Source organism: Acanthopagrus latus, chromosome 5, assembly GCF_904848185.1.
Source record: "Acanthopagrus latus isolate v.2019 chromosome 5, fAcaLat1.1, whole genome shotgun sequence".
NCBI lineage: Eukaryota > Metazoa > Chordata > Actinopteri > Spariformes > Sparidae > Acanthopagrus > Acanthopagrus latus.
Genome location: NC_051043.1, coordinates 30,599,210 through 30,614,028, shown reverse-complemented (window position 1 = coordinate 30,614,028; position 14,819 = coordinate 30,599,210). Strand labels below are relative to the sequence as shown.

Genomic DNA, 14,819 nt, shown 5'->3' with positions numbered 1-14,819 from the left:
AGACTCACCTAGTTTTTCACTGCCTATGTCCGAATGTCTACCTGCTTCCTCTGGCTTGGCACCTGACGTGAACGGCCCATGAGTCAGATACGGCCACCAGCCATGTTAACAGCAGCTCTGCTCTAAATGATCTGTGCATTAGGTCTGGTGCTAGGTTGGATTCTTTTGGTAAACCCAAACTCAATTTGTTAGGCTAGAGTAACCTTTAAGAACCTTTAAGATATTTTGCATAATTATCACCTACTTCCATTAAAGAAACATAAAATCAGTGACCACAACTTCTACTTTAACTATAGTTGAATGTTTATTACAGAGTTTTAGCAAGGGGAAAAGCATACAGCTCAAACTTAAAAAAATCTAAATGAAAATTAATCTAAAGGAGAGAGTCAAGAGGGTCAAGCCTTCCAGTATGCCTTTCCCTTCCTGCTGAATGTCCAAACTTCCTGTCAGCGTTGTGAACAAAAGAACTCCAATGTCCGAATTATAATCCACAGTTAGTAGAAATGGTTAATCCTCCTTGTGCTCTGTAATCCTTGGATCCAACTGTGAAGCTCTTGAAGTCCCTCCCTAACCCTTACTCATTTGATTATTGATACAGTACGCTGATAGCAGCGCTCTTACATATTTCCAAATCACTTGTTAGAACTAGGCATACTGTCCTTTTACTTGCCGATGGTATGGCCAGTGTGTACAGATCTCATCTCTTTTGACAATATACACCGGTCAGGCTTAACATTATGACCACTACCAGCTGAAGTGAATAACACTGATCATCTCTTCATCATGACACCTGTTAGTGGGATACATCAAGCAGCAAATAGACATGTTGTCCTCAAAGTTGATGTGTAAGAAGCAGGAAAAATGGGGAAGCGTAAGGATTTCAGTGAGGCTGACAGGGGCCTACTTGTGATGGCTAGATGACTGGGTCAGAACATCTTCAAAACTGCAGCTCTTGTGGGGTGTTCCTGGTCTGCAGTGGTCAGTATCTATCAGAAGTGGTCCAAGGAAGGAACAGTGGTGAACCGGTGACAGGGTCATGGGTGGCCAAGGCTCACTGATGCATGTGGGGAACAAAGGCTGGCTCGTGTGGTCTGATCCGACACATGAGTTACTGTTACTCAAATTGCTGAGGAAGTTAATGCTGGTTCTGATGAAAGGTGTCAGAATACAAAGTGCATTGCAGTTTGTTGTGTATGGGGCTGCATAGCCACAGACCAGTCGGGAGCCCATACAGACCCCTGTCCACAGGAGCAATGGAAGAAGGTAGGCTGGTCTGATGAATCACGTTGTCCTTTACATCACGTGGATGGCCAGGTGTGTGTGTGTGGAACACATGGCACCAGGATGCACTATGGGAAGAAGGCAAGCCGGTGGAGGCAGTGCGATGCTTTGGGCGATGCTCTGCTGGGGAACCTCGGGTCCTGCCATCCATGTGGATGTTACTGACACGTACCACCTACCTCAGCAGTGTTGCAGACCATGAACACCCTCTCATGGAAACTCCCTGATGGCTGTGGCCTCTTTCAGCAGCATAATGTGCCACAAAGCACAAATGGTTCAGGATGGTTTGACGAGCTCAACAATGAGTTTGAGGTGTTGACTCGGCCTCCAAATTCCCCAGATCTCAATCCAACAGAGCATCTGTGGGATGTGATGGACAAACAAGTCCGATCCATGGACTCCCCACCTCACAAATTACAGGTTTTAAAGGATCTGCTGCTGACATCTTGGTGCCAGTTACCACAGCACTCCTTCAGGGGTCTAGTGGTCAGCGCTGTTCTGGCAGCAAAATAGGAACCAACACAATTTTAGGCAGGTGGTCATTATGTTATGCCTGATTGGAGTATATTGGAATTGGTGGTGCTCTTTGAAAACTTAAACCCGTTGGTGACTCATCTGAAAAAGACTAAATGCCGCCACCCCAAACTCAGGCAACAGAAAAAGTCCAGTAAATTAACTTGTGTTCTTGTGCTGTTCAACATTGTCCCTCAGTCAAAAGCATCCAAACTGAACCACCTCTGTGGTTCAGCAAAAGACATTGTTCATTGATGTGAGACAGAAAAAACGAAACATCCGTAAACAGTCTGAGTGTAAGGGCCCAGTCACCCGTGATGCTGAAGTTCCATAAAAAGTTCATGACGATGACGAGTTCAGTCTTTGTGGAGATCACAGGATGACACATTTGTCTTTGTATTTCTGTTTTAGGTCAATAATTTCTTGGTCATGTTTCTTCTTCAGCTCCTCCAGTTGTTCTTTCAGATGTTTTTCTTTGACTCCTGAGAGGTCTTTTAACAGACTGTGCTCTCTGTCAAACCTCTTTTCTGTCTCTGTCATTTGTCTCTCATGTTTTTGCTTCATTTCCTGGATTTCCTCCATGTGTTTCTCCACCAGAGCTGTGAAGTCTTTGGTGTATCTCTTTCTGAACTCATTGAATTCTTCAGCTTGTTTTCTGGCCTCATCTTCATACTTCTTCTTCATTTCCTCTATTTCTCTCTTATACTTTTCCTCTAACTCTCTGCGCTCCCTCTCCTCCTGCTCTCTTCTGATTCGATCTTCTTCTTTTCTTTTGTTCTCATATTTTTCTCTTTCCTGGTCAAATTCTTCTTGGAGCTTTTTAATTTTTAATTCCCTTTCCTGTCGTTTCTGTTCATTTTCTTGACATCGTTTGTCCCACCATTGTTTTCTTTCCTTCTCCCAGTCTGCTCGTTGCTTCCTCATCTCTTCTCTGGTCTGTTCCCACTCTTGTTCTTCCTGCCTTTTCTTCTTTCTGTCTTCTTCTCTCATTTCCTGTTCTTTCCTTCTCTGCTCTCGCTCCCTGTTGATGTTTTCCTCCATTTCTTGAAGATGTTCAGCTCTCAGTTTTCTCTCCCGTTTGATTTCTGCCGTCTGTTCTTCCATCCTTCTCTTCATCGCTTTAATTTCCTCCTCATGTTTTCTTTGAAGTTCTTCCTTCTGTCTCTCCATTTCGTCTTCTTTCTCCTTCAGGATCCTCTCCACTTCCTTCTGTATCGCTGTCTCGGCCTCCTGGAACATCTCTGAGGTGTAGCAGCTGCCGCCATTTTCCCTCAACATTTTGTCTGACTTTGTCATCAACTCTCTGACTTGTGTGCGATCTGTCTGATCCTCATTGTTGAAGACGAGGTATCGTCCTCCACAGTCACTTATCAGTTTTGTCAGAAAGCCGTCCCGGTCGTCTTCTACATAACTCTCAATGGTTCGCTTTTTCAGTTCATCTCCTCTGGTGAAGACAACGATGATGAAATCTCCCGAATTCTTGCCGAAGCATTTCTTGATCAGTTCCACAGAGTCTTTCTCCTCCTGTGTATATCGACCGATCTGCAGCACCAGTAAGAAGACATGAGGTCCAGGAGACAACATGCTGATGCATTTTAGAAGTTCCTGTTGAACATCATCATTGGACAGAGTCGTGTCAAACAAGCCGGGGGTGTCGACAACAACGACAGGTCGTCCATCAACCTCTCCTGATGCTTTCTCACAGAACCTGGTCACAGAACTTGAGCAAGCTTTAGATACAAAATGTTCTTTGCCCAGAATCGTATTTCCAGTTGCACTCTTCCCACTGCCAGTCCGCCCAATCAGCACCATCCTGAGATACTCTCTGCTCTGATGTTCATCATCACCTAAATCTTCACGCTTCCTTTTCACATCCTGCAGCTCAGATTCAAGTTCTGCATTCATGTTCTGCTGCTTTACAACCTTCTCCATCAGAGCTTTAGTGAACAGGTCCTTTGTGAAGCTTCTGGATCCTTCAGCTCTCATTTTTTCAACAGAATCCAACATCTCAGAGATTTGCTGCATGTTGTTGATGTTGAGAACAACATGTCTTCCTCCACAGCTCTGAAGCAGCTCCTGGATGTCTCTGTTTCCTTTTACAAAGTTACCAACAGCTGGAGCTGTAGGATCTGACTCCACAGTGAACAGAATCATGGTGAAGTCATTGACTCGAGAGCTGAATGTGTTCTGAATGGTCTTAAACTCACTCTTGTCTTCATCAGTGAGGGGATCCACAGGTAGGACCAGGATGAAGGCATGGACGCCCTCAGGATCACAGAGGGAGATACACCTGAGTGATTCCTTCATCACTTCCTCCAGAGGTTTTCCACACAAGGCAGGCAGCTCCACCAGGGAAACCCAACGTCCACACACCTCTCCCTGACTCTGAACACACTCTGATGACTTGGAGACTGAAGGAAACTCTGTCTGACCTAAAATGGCCTCAGCTGCTGAAGTCTTCCCTGCTCCTCTCCTCCCACACAGAACCAGGTTTAAAGCTGCTCTGGTGTCTTCGCACATTGGTCTGATGGTCTCTTCACTGCAGGTGAGGAAGGCTCCTCTGTTTTCATGGACAATGCTCCTAATTTTCTGCATCAATAACCAGTGGTTGTTTTCAGACATGTTGTAGTGTCTTCCTCCACAGTCTTTAAGGAGTTCATTAACAGGGAGAGTCATTTCATTCCCCTCATGTGTGACGATGACCATCGAGTGTTTTAAAGCATCTTGACCAAAAAATCTCAAGATGAACTTCAGAGTTTCTCTGTTCTTCTCTGTGAAATCAGAAGGTTTCACTAACAGCAGGAGAACATTTGGTCCAGGAGGACAAAGACTCACACACCTCTTCATCTTTTCTCTGACAGCTTCCACAGACCGACTGAAGATGTTTGGAGTCTTCACCACTTGTAATGGTTGTCCTCTCCACTGTCCAGACATGATCTTAGTTGGGGAAATTGTTTGGTTATAAAAAGCTTGGTCCCTGATGATGAAGTTACCAAGTCTTGTCTGTTTGTCTTCACTTTTTCCCAGCAGCACAATCCTGAATCCAGATGCTGTAACACAATTACAACACCATCAAACTGAAATCGTAACACTTGGTTGACATGTGGAGATCTCTTCAGTCATCTGTAAACTTGTGTCAAGTGTCAAGATTCTGTCAAATTGTTACGTGTCATTATGATATCATTCACAAGTAGCCAACCTCTGATCATGTATACCTGTTTAACATAAGAAATTACATTTTAGAAAAGATTCTCAGTTGTAAAGAGATTGTAGGGTGTATTTTGGGTTTGTCCTGTAGAAAAGATGCCACCAATAATAAACCTGCAAATGTATGATTACACTGTACACTGTGGTGGATTTACTTACTGTGTGTCATAGGAGCCGTCCATGAGAGTGGGACTTGTGAAGGGATTTTGTTAAACACAAACAGCCCTGTAAAGAGATGAGATCATAAAGTTGCTGCTGTGCTGCAGTTTTCATTCTCAGAATTGTTTCTGTACTTACTGGCAGCTTTAACAGCATCTGTGATAGCCATCTGTGTTTCCTTTTGTTTGTGGCTTTGAGGATCAGCTGGTAAAGTCGATGTTGCGTCCACAAACACATCACAGCTGACGTGATCTCCATTATTCTCCTTTACGATTTGACCCAAACGTGTCATCATCTCTGGAAGGTCAACGGTCTTCTGCCACAGAAACCTGTATCTACACATTCTGATCATGTCTTTCAGAGGCGGATGCTCCATGTATTTTTCCATGGAACCTGGACTCTCCTCTCTGGGTGTTGATATCAGAACCAGTGAATGATCAAATGATCGATCACTGAAGAGGTTCAGGACTCTGCAGAGCTTTAGTTTGTGTTCCTCAGTGAAGTCTTCAGGCTGTAGAACCAGCAGGAACACATGAGGTCCAGGATCAGAGAGTCTCTCACAGGTTTCTACATGTTCTGTCAGTCTGTTTTCAGACATGCTGGGAAGCAGCAGATCTTGGGTGTTGATCAGAACTATGTGTTCCTTCTTTAACCATCCTCTGACTGACAGACAGCGGTCTGGTTCTGCCTCAGTGTTGAACTCAGTTGTTCCCAGTATGAAGTTCCCCACTGAACTCCTCTGAGACCAGCTGTTCCCCAGCAGAACCACCCTCAGCTCAGACACTGCAGAGAAAAGGCGAAAAAATACATAGGCATGCATTTACTCATATATAGTTACATTTTGGTTCAGTTACTTATTTACAGAATTTACCTTGTGAATACTGTAAACTCAGATATTCTTAAACAGCAGGATAACATTCTTAAGTTTGACTCACAATCAGGTGGCAGGTAACAGAAGCTCCGACTGCGCTTCAGGGGATGCAGATTGTCTGTGAATGTAAGGACACAACATTTGTTTACTCTTTCACAAACATGTGGAAAACCTGCCAGAACCCAACATAAACAAACAAAAACAAAATCTTGAAGGACAGTTAGACCTGGTCCTCAGTAGAGCAAAGGATAACTGGTACTAGTCTAGAATTGAGTTGATGTGAACAGAACGGAGCTTCCTTTGAGGTATCTGGACTGCAACACATTCGGATCTTTAATTCAACTCACTTTAAGAGTATGTAGACGGAGTGGGGCTCATGGGGCAACTATAGAGGAGTTTGACCCTCATGTCAGATGGAGGGAGATGTCTAAACATGTACATACAGAAAAGGATAGAGGGATCATTTAGGTCATTTTGGGATACAAGACCTAAGGAGTGACAGTAACAGATTTAGTCATTTATGGGAGATAAGCAGGGAGATAGACCAACTCTTTTTCTAGTCAATTGGACAGATGGACCCTCAACCCACCAAAGTGACCAGTTAGAATAAGTAGGAAGATACAAGATCGAAGGTTCGATAGGATTTCTGGTAGGGCAGAGGGCGAAGCATTTTGGCATTGCTTTGCCATAGATTTGAGAACACCAGAGTGCGGCCGCATCTGGTTTAGACACCGGCTTGAGATCTGTTTCAATAAAGATTGCTCTATCATTCCACCCAGCCTTGCCTCCGCAGAATTGCAGTGTGATACACCGATAATTAGTGCTCAACTTCCAGTCCCCCTTCCTGAAGATGGAACCCTCACCACAGTCACTCAAAGGGTACTGTCCTTGACTTCCATGCAACACTGCAGAAGCGTGATAACCAAGACAACCAAACAAATTCCAGAGCCTTCAACATCTCAGGGTGAATCTCATCCACCCCTGGTGCCTTGCTACTGAGAACCTTCTTGACTATTTCAGTGACCTCTGCCAGATATATGGACAAGCCTCCCCCTGAGTCTTCAAACTCTGCTACATCTGTAGAGGAAATGTTAGTTGGGTTAAAAGATCCTCAAATTGCTCCGTCCACCACCTGACAAAATCCCCAGTCCAGGTGGGCAGTTCCCAATTTAACACAGTCTGGGCTAAGCCCCACTGTCACTTACTGAGTCGCTGGATGGTTTGCCAGAACTTCCTTTGGCCAACTAAAAGTCTTTCTCTATAGCCTCCCCAAACTCCTTCCACACCCAGGTTTTTATTTCAGGGACTACAGATCATGCAGCCCTTCTGGCCTCTTGGTACTGGTCGCTGCTTCCAAAGACTTCTGTGCCAACCAAGCCTGAAATTGGAGTCTTTGAACATGGTCCACTCAACATCAGCAACCTCCCACAGGAAGAGCAAAAAATTCTTCCAGAAATGGGAGTTGAAGACCCGACAGACAGTGTCCTCCACTAGCTGCTCCTACATCACCCTCACATCTTGTTCAGGTTTATCTGGTCTGTCCGACAGCCTACCCACCATTTGACCCGACTCACCACCAGGTGGGGATCAGGTGACACCTCTGATTATCTCGTCACCCAAGTCTGGTGATATGACCACAAAGTTGATCACCACCCTTTGGCCCAAGGTTGCCTGGTACCAATGTCCAATAACAAACCACTGCTCAGGTTCAGATCAGACAGGCTGTGTCTTCCCAATCACCCCCATCCAGGTTCCTTCATCATTGCTCACGTGAGCACTGAGGCCCCCCAAAAAGCTGTTATGAACAACAATGGAGGAGAGGTTAATAATGGTGGCTGTTTGCTGACGCCTATAGCTATACAATCACACATCTACTCGTACCAAGATGAACAAGGAGCTGGGTTGGAAGAAAGTGTGCAAGGATGTCTGACTACATGGTAAGTCTTGGAAATACAGACCCTTTCCAAAAACTTAGAATATCATGGAAAAGTTTATTTATTTCCATAATTCCATTCAAAAAGTTAAACTTTCATAGATTATAGATTCAGGGCCCACAATTTAAACAATTTCAAGTATTTATCTGTTTATTTGTACATAATTTGGGCTTCCAGCTCATAAAACCCACGAAAACAGGAAATCAAAATATTAGAATACTGTGAAGAAATCAAGAAGAAAGAAGAAAGAAAGAAGAAAATTTTGCAGGGCATGAATGTTTTAAACTGAGTGTCACACACTAATCATCTACTAAACTCAAAGCACCTGCACAGGTTTTCCCAGGTGTCATTGAATTGTCTCAGTTCGGTTCAATATGGGGAAGACTGCAGACTTGACAACTGAAGACCATCATTGATACCCTCCATAGGATGGGTAAGCCACAAAAGTTCATAGCTAAGGAGGCTGGATGTTCACAGAGTGCTGTGTCCAAGCATATCAATGGGAAGTCTAGTGGAAGGGCAAAATGTGGCAGGAGAAGATGCACCAGCAGAAGAGATGACCGTGGGCTTCAGCGGATTATCAAACAGAGAAGATTCAAGAATCTGGCAGAGATCCAGAAAGAGTGGAATGAGGCGGGAGTCACAGCTTCAAAAACCACCACATTCAGACACATCCAGGAGATGGACTACAACTGTCGGGTTCCTCGGGTCAAGCCACTTCTGAGCCTGAGCCAACGTAGGAAGTGTCTCAACTGGGCCAAGGAGAAGAAGGACTGGACTGTTGGCCAGTGGTCCAAGGTCCTCTTTTCTGATGAAAGTAAAGTGTGCCTTTCATTTGGAATTCAAGGTCCAAGGGTTTGGAGGAAGACGGGTGAGGAACAGAACCCAAGCCGCTTGAGGTCCAGTGTGAAATATCCACAGTCAGTCATGATTTGGAGTGCAATGTCCGGTGCAGGTGTTGGTAAACTCTGCTTCCTTAAATCCAAGGTCACCGCACCAGTCTACAAGAATGTTTTAGAGGACTTCATGATTCCATCTGCTGAGGATCTGTATGGAGATGCAGATTTCACCTTCCAGCAGGACCTGGCCCCTGCCCATACCGCCAGAAGCACCTAAAGCTGGTTTGATGCCCATGCCATCACAGTGCTTGACTGGCCAGCCAACTCGCCGGACCTACACCCCATTGAGAATCTATGGGGTATTATCAAGAGGAAAATGAGGGGCACCAAACCCAAAAAGAGCTGACAGCAATCATCAAGGGAATCTGGGCTTCCATAACTCAATGCCACGACGCATCGAGGCAGTGATTAAGGCAAAGGGATTCTCAACCAAGTATTGAAGATTGACATATCGTTTTGAAAGTACCATATTTTGATTGATTTGATGTGATCCTAATTTCTTTCCTTTTTCCTGCAAAAACTGAGAAGTAAATGGTGATTTCTTCACAGTATTCTAATTTTATGAATTCCTGTTTTTGTGGGTTTTATGAGCTGGAGGCCCAAATTATGTACAAATAAACAAATAAATACTTGAAATCGTTTAAATTGTGGGCCCTGAATCTATAATCTATTAAAGTTTAACTTTTTGAATGGAATTATGGAAATAAATAAACTTTTCCATGATATTCTAATTTTTTGGAAAGGGTCTGTATGTCTCAGCACAGCATAGTGCTGATTGATCAGAACTCCAATCAGGGAACAAGCGTTTCAGACCTGACACGTTCATTCTACATCTACTTGCTGGTCACAGTAACTATTTATTGATTTTAACACACCAATTAAGAAGCTGCCACACAGTGGAGACAGATGGACAGACGCTCTGCAGCTGAGAACTGGGAATCCAATCAGCCTCAGGTAGAGCTAGAAGCTGCCGTCATCCAGACACTGAAATTCACTTAGCTGGGTGCCAATAAAAATCAACAACCGTTTGATCAAACATTAATATTTTCACTCTCTGTTTGGTCTGACTGCACCACAGGCTCCACATAGCTGCTGTAACAACTCTCCTCTGCACTTCTACACGTTAGATGAAAAATGCAGCTACAGGTGTGCATCTCTAGACATGTATCTGGAGGATATAGGTTCAATCAGCAATTTGTGAACTCATTTGGCAAGTCTTGAATGTAAAAGATTGTCATTAATACATAAACATTTCATACTCCAGGTTTAATTTAGGATTAGCACGAGTCAGTTTTACTTTGAAGTCAGAATTCTGAGAAAAAAGTCAGAACATAATTTTACAACAGACATCAATCATCTCTTCCCGAAACAATGACCTCCTGAGGTTTGGGTTGATTGTGTCTTTCAGGACAGTGACCCTCTGATGTTTCATTAGGACAGTAAATATCAACTTATCTAACTTCCTGTAACACCGTATGCAGAGAGAAATGCCCCTCATGTGACTTTCTGACACTTTCACCAAAAGGGACTCTTAGCTCCTCCTCTCACATCCTGATCCTGCTCTTTACAGCACATTGATTACTGAATAGAAACTATGTAATTTTTACAAGGGGCATGAAAATACATTAAAAACAAGTAGGAAGACATCAAGAAACTAAACATTAAAACTAGTTAAGAAATAAGACAGTAAGCTAAAATAGAAAAAGTTTACAAGAAGACAAGAACATAAAGGTCACAGCTCAGTTCAAAACCTTGATACTGCTTCAGCGACATACAGAGAGATCTTCAGCCTCGATTTAAAATAAGTGAGAGTTGGAAGAGAAGAGTCAGTAAACAAAATACACAAGTTTATCACTATTGTGACAAAGGTACTGTACACTAACAGTCAGTGACTGCGTGTCCTGCTGTGAGCTGCACCTCCTCCCGATGAATCCTGTGCTCTCTGTCTGTCTCTGAGCTGCACTTTACAGTGATGTCATATTTACTGTTGTATGAGATTAAAATGAGAAAGCTGATGTGATATACTTTATTGTCCCTGTGATTAAATTTGTATTGGACTCAAATGCTGCGCCTCCAAGTTACAGAAAAATAAACTACATAACACTAAACAGCACCAACTGCAAGTCACAACAATAAAGTACGTCAGAAATATTAAACCCACCGCATGAAAAAACACAGAACATACAGATGATGTTCAGAAATCACAGGCTGAATTTACTGTTGAAACCGGAGTGCTGTTCTCATGTATAAGAGTGTTAGTGTTTAGTTCAGAGGAATGAAGTGTGACTGGACTCACCTGGTGCTGCAGCTGCCATGATGTCACATCAGAGACCAGCTGCTGCATTAAGACAACAGAAGAAGAAGTTTCCACGTCTCCTGCACAACTTCACCAGGGACGCAAGCTGGCAACCAACCCTGGGGGTGGAAAATTAAATTGTGGATTATGGATATGTTTAAACTTTTAGATCTATAGTTTAATGTATCCTGTATAGTGTGTGATGAAATGTGTTCCTGCTGCCGTCCTAATGTATCTGAGGTTGTGACATGTCAGTTTAACTTCTGTATCTGTGGTTTTCTGATTTCTCTTCCTCTCCCTCCTCGGGGCCAACATGGTGCTCAAAACACACTTTCCTGTGTCTCATGCAGAGGATTCCTTCTGATTAAACTCCAACACAAGCATAAATCAGAATCTATCAATCCTTTTTCCTGTGTAGACTTAGTGTTTATTGCTGTTTGGTTCCGTCCATCCATCCTTTCATTTTCTTCCGCTTATTCGACCGGGTCGCGGGGGCAGCTGCCTGAGCAGGGACATCCAGACTTCCCTCTCCCTGGACACTTCCTCCAGCTCCTCCGGGAGGATCCCAAGGCATTCCCAGGCCAGCCGAGTGACATAGTCACTTCAGTGTGTCCTGGGTCTTCCTCAGGGTCTCCTCCCGGTGGAACATGCCAGGAGCACCTCCCGAGGGAGGCGTCCAGGGGGCATCTGGTCCGGATGCCTGAGCCACCTCAGCTGGCTCCTCTCGATGTGGAGGAGCAGCAGCTCTACTCTGAGCTCCTCCCAGGTAACAGAGCTCCTCACCCTGTCTCTAAGGGAGCGCCCCGCCACCCTGCGGAGGAAACTCATTTCGTCCTGTTTGGTTCAGTCCTGAACAAAACTGCACATTTACCTGAAACCATGTGATGTGACAGCTGACAGTGTGTTTCTGTATCTGTGTGTCTGTAAATGTGTTAAGAACAGGAAGTTATTTACTTTGATAATAGACTGTGATTGTCCTTCAGTATGAAGAGGACACACATATACATGTATAATGTTCTCCTCATGCTGAGTAATAATAAACAGTAAATCAGATTATTCTTAATTTTTACCTTTATTTGAGCTGTAATTCGTCTGATGTTCCGTCGCTTGTCCAAGTCGATGGTAAGATTAGAAGTGAAAGTGTTTGATTCAGAGTCACGAGTCATCACTTCCTCCTCAACACTCTGAGACTAAATGAACACACATTACTGATTTAACTGAATTCAAAGAACAGACAAGAGTAAAGGCAAATACTATGAAAAATACATAAATTAAATAAATAATGAAAAGCATTCCTCCTCTCCATAAATCACCGAATGATAATTAACCAGCTTCCCCAATGGTCTAAACTGATACACTAATTAATTTTCTGAAACAAATACATTCATTATTGATATACATCTTTCTCAAAAATATAAAGTCATTATTTGCATATTTTCTGTATCAGTCATATTTATTTTAATCATATTGACCACTTATCTTTTTGTGGGAGTATATTATCAAATATAAAATACAGTACATATGTCATATAATATATAATATCTGAATGTGGTATAAAATACAATGAATACTCCACAATATAATGATTAGGCCGAATTTGTTTACTCATAGAATAGATAAAATTCCGTTATTTGATCGTCACTGTTATATTCATATTTATATATATTTGTTAAAAATAATCTGTTAATGTTAAGATAATGTTACTCACGTTTGTTTCCGTCGGGCCGTCATTACTGCGACACAGGCGCCATCTTGTGGAGCCGCTGCGAACTTGACCCCTGCGCCCCGAAATCCACGACATGTCCGCTCAACCGTCCGCCCATCGGTCTGTAACTCACTCCATCAGTGTGTAACGTTGAGTGTTTTCATATTTGTGGTTATCAACATGTTTTTCGTATGTTTAATTATGTTACAGAAGCGTTCAGTTGTTGTTATGAATGTTTCTGTGACCGTATTAATCCTGTGTGTCCGCTCACTGTGATTCTAAACTCCTGTGTGGTTAGCTTGTTAAACTGATTAAATTAGTTTTTTCATCTCTTGGAATATTATTTCGATCTTTGTACCGCTGAAACTGACGAGGAGGGAAAATCTTGTTCTGTATGATTTAGTTGTTATGTTGAAATCTGTAGTCAGTCTGCTGTCAGTTACTGAATCCTGGTTTAATGTGCAACAACTGACAGGTTAGCTCGCTAGCTAGCTGTTGCTAACATGTTCAGATCTGTCTCCAGGATGACAGAAATTCTGTTTTACACAGATGGAGAAAATATTCTGAATACTGTTTTTCTTCCACAGGTCGAACTTCTAAATATTACTATGGCAAAACTTTCCCCCTGCAGAGAAAATCATTTTGATCAGACATAGAAAACTGAACACACAATAAGGACAGTTCTCACCTGCTCCTCATGGCTGCTGCAAACATTTGCCAAAGAAATTTATCAAAATAAAATCTTAAATACTGACATAAGAAATTGCATTTAATTAGCACAAAAGTAGTTTGTAATTTTAGAAATCAAAGATACAAGCTGATATGACATTTAGTCTCACAGTGGCCTCAGTATGAGCTATAAACGTGATGGAAAGAGCCAATCATTCATTTGCTAATCATTTAATTGTTCCTTTGTAGAAACTGTCAGAGGTTAAATTATGACAAAATGTACCATTTATAAACTCTCAATGTTTTTTGTGTCAATGTCGTAATGTAACTAAAGCGGTCAGATTAATGTAGTATTATATTCACATTTCAAAGGTAGAGATCAGTCGTACCAGGTTCCACGTGACACATCAGGATGTTTAATATTGAAACAGAGCTCAGTTGAGAGGTTCCACCACAGATAACAGCTTTACATTGGAAACAAAAAACTATAAAATTATTTGTCAGAGTAGAAAAAAGTGGTCAGACTCTGTGTTGCCATGGTGATATCAGTGTTTATAGGGAGGTCAGGTGACACCTGTCGACCAATCATACTGTCCCACTTTACAAAACACATACAATGAACACAGGCATAGGATAAATGGAGTTGGACTCAGTTTTACCTGTCAGGCTGACCTGCTGTGCCTGAGAGACCAAACTGAGGGTTTAATCTCAGAGCTCTCCAACCAATCAGTCATTCTGATTCTGTTACATAGACTGTCGAGCTACTGGTTGGATCAGTCTGGTGTTATTATTCATATATTTAAAACAACTTAAATCTAAATCTGGTCTGAGATCAGTTAGTGATGTGTTCTCTGCTGCAGACTGTGATCACAGCAGACGAGCTGATGGAGACATCTGATGTTTAAATCAAGTCTCTGCTGCTTCAGTTGTTCAGCAGAACGCTGCAGCTCTGTTTTACTGTGAAGCTCCAGAACTGTTCTGTGGACGACAACACTTCACCTGACTTTGTATCATCAGGAGGAGGAGAGGAGGACTTTATATCATCAGGAGGAGGAGAGGATGAGTGGGTGAACTGCTCCTTTAAGACAATGCATGGTGAATACAATGAGATGCAGTTTGGAGCTTTTTGTTTCTCGCTCCAGCTGATACATGTCATTGTGATATGAGCTTTAATTATATTGTCTTAGATTTTGGTTGTTGTCTGTTCCTGATACTGAGGGCTGCAGTACAGTGAAAGAACTTACTGATGATGTTTAAATTTAATTAATCTATTCGTATTAATATT

At 42.6% G+C, this 14,819-nt stretch overlaps 1 protein-coding gene across 1 annotated transcript; it reads right to left on the bottom strand.

Moving 5' to 3' along the window:
• Nucleotides 1-281: 281 nt before the first annotated feature.
• LOC119019726 lies at nt 282-12,979 on the bottom strand. Its single transcript, XM_037098543.1, has 7 exons — nt 12,869-12,979; nt 12,231-12,350; nt 11,161-11,279; nt 6,096-6,149; nt 5,299-5,943; nt 5,161-5,226; nt 282-4,844 (listed from the first exon to the last, which is right to left on the bottom strand). The coding sequence occupies exons 3-7, from the start codon at nt 11,177-11,179 to the stop codon at nt 2,167-2,169; spliced, it is 3,462 nt and encodes a 1,153-aa protein (XP_036954438.1). The 5' UTR covers nt 11,180-11,279; nt 12,231-12,350; nt 12,869-12,979; the 3' UTR covers nt 282-2,166.
• Between the last annotated feature and the right edge of the window lie 1,840 nt (nt 12,980-14,819).

Bases quoted from the DNA above. Each gene is read 5' to 3' on its own strand.
- LOC119019726 (XM_037098543.1), bottom strand. The intron at 5,944-6,095 runs GTGAGTCAAACT...TTTTCTCTGCAG, and splicing joins CTGTTACCTGCCACCTGATT to TGTCTGAGCTGAGGGTGGTT. The intron at 4,845-5,160 runs GTAAGTAAATCC...ATTGTGTTACAG, and splicing joins GACGGCTCCTATGACACACA to CATCTGGATTCAGGATTGTG.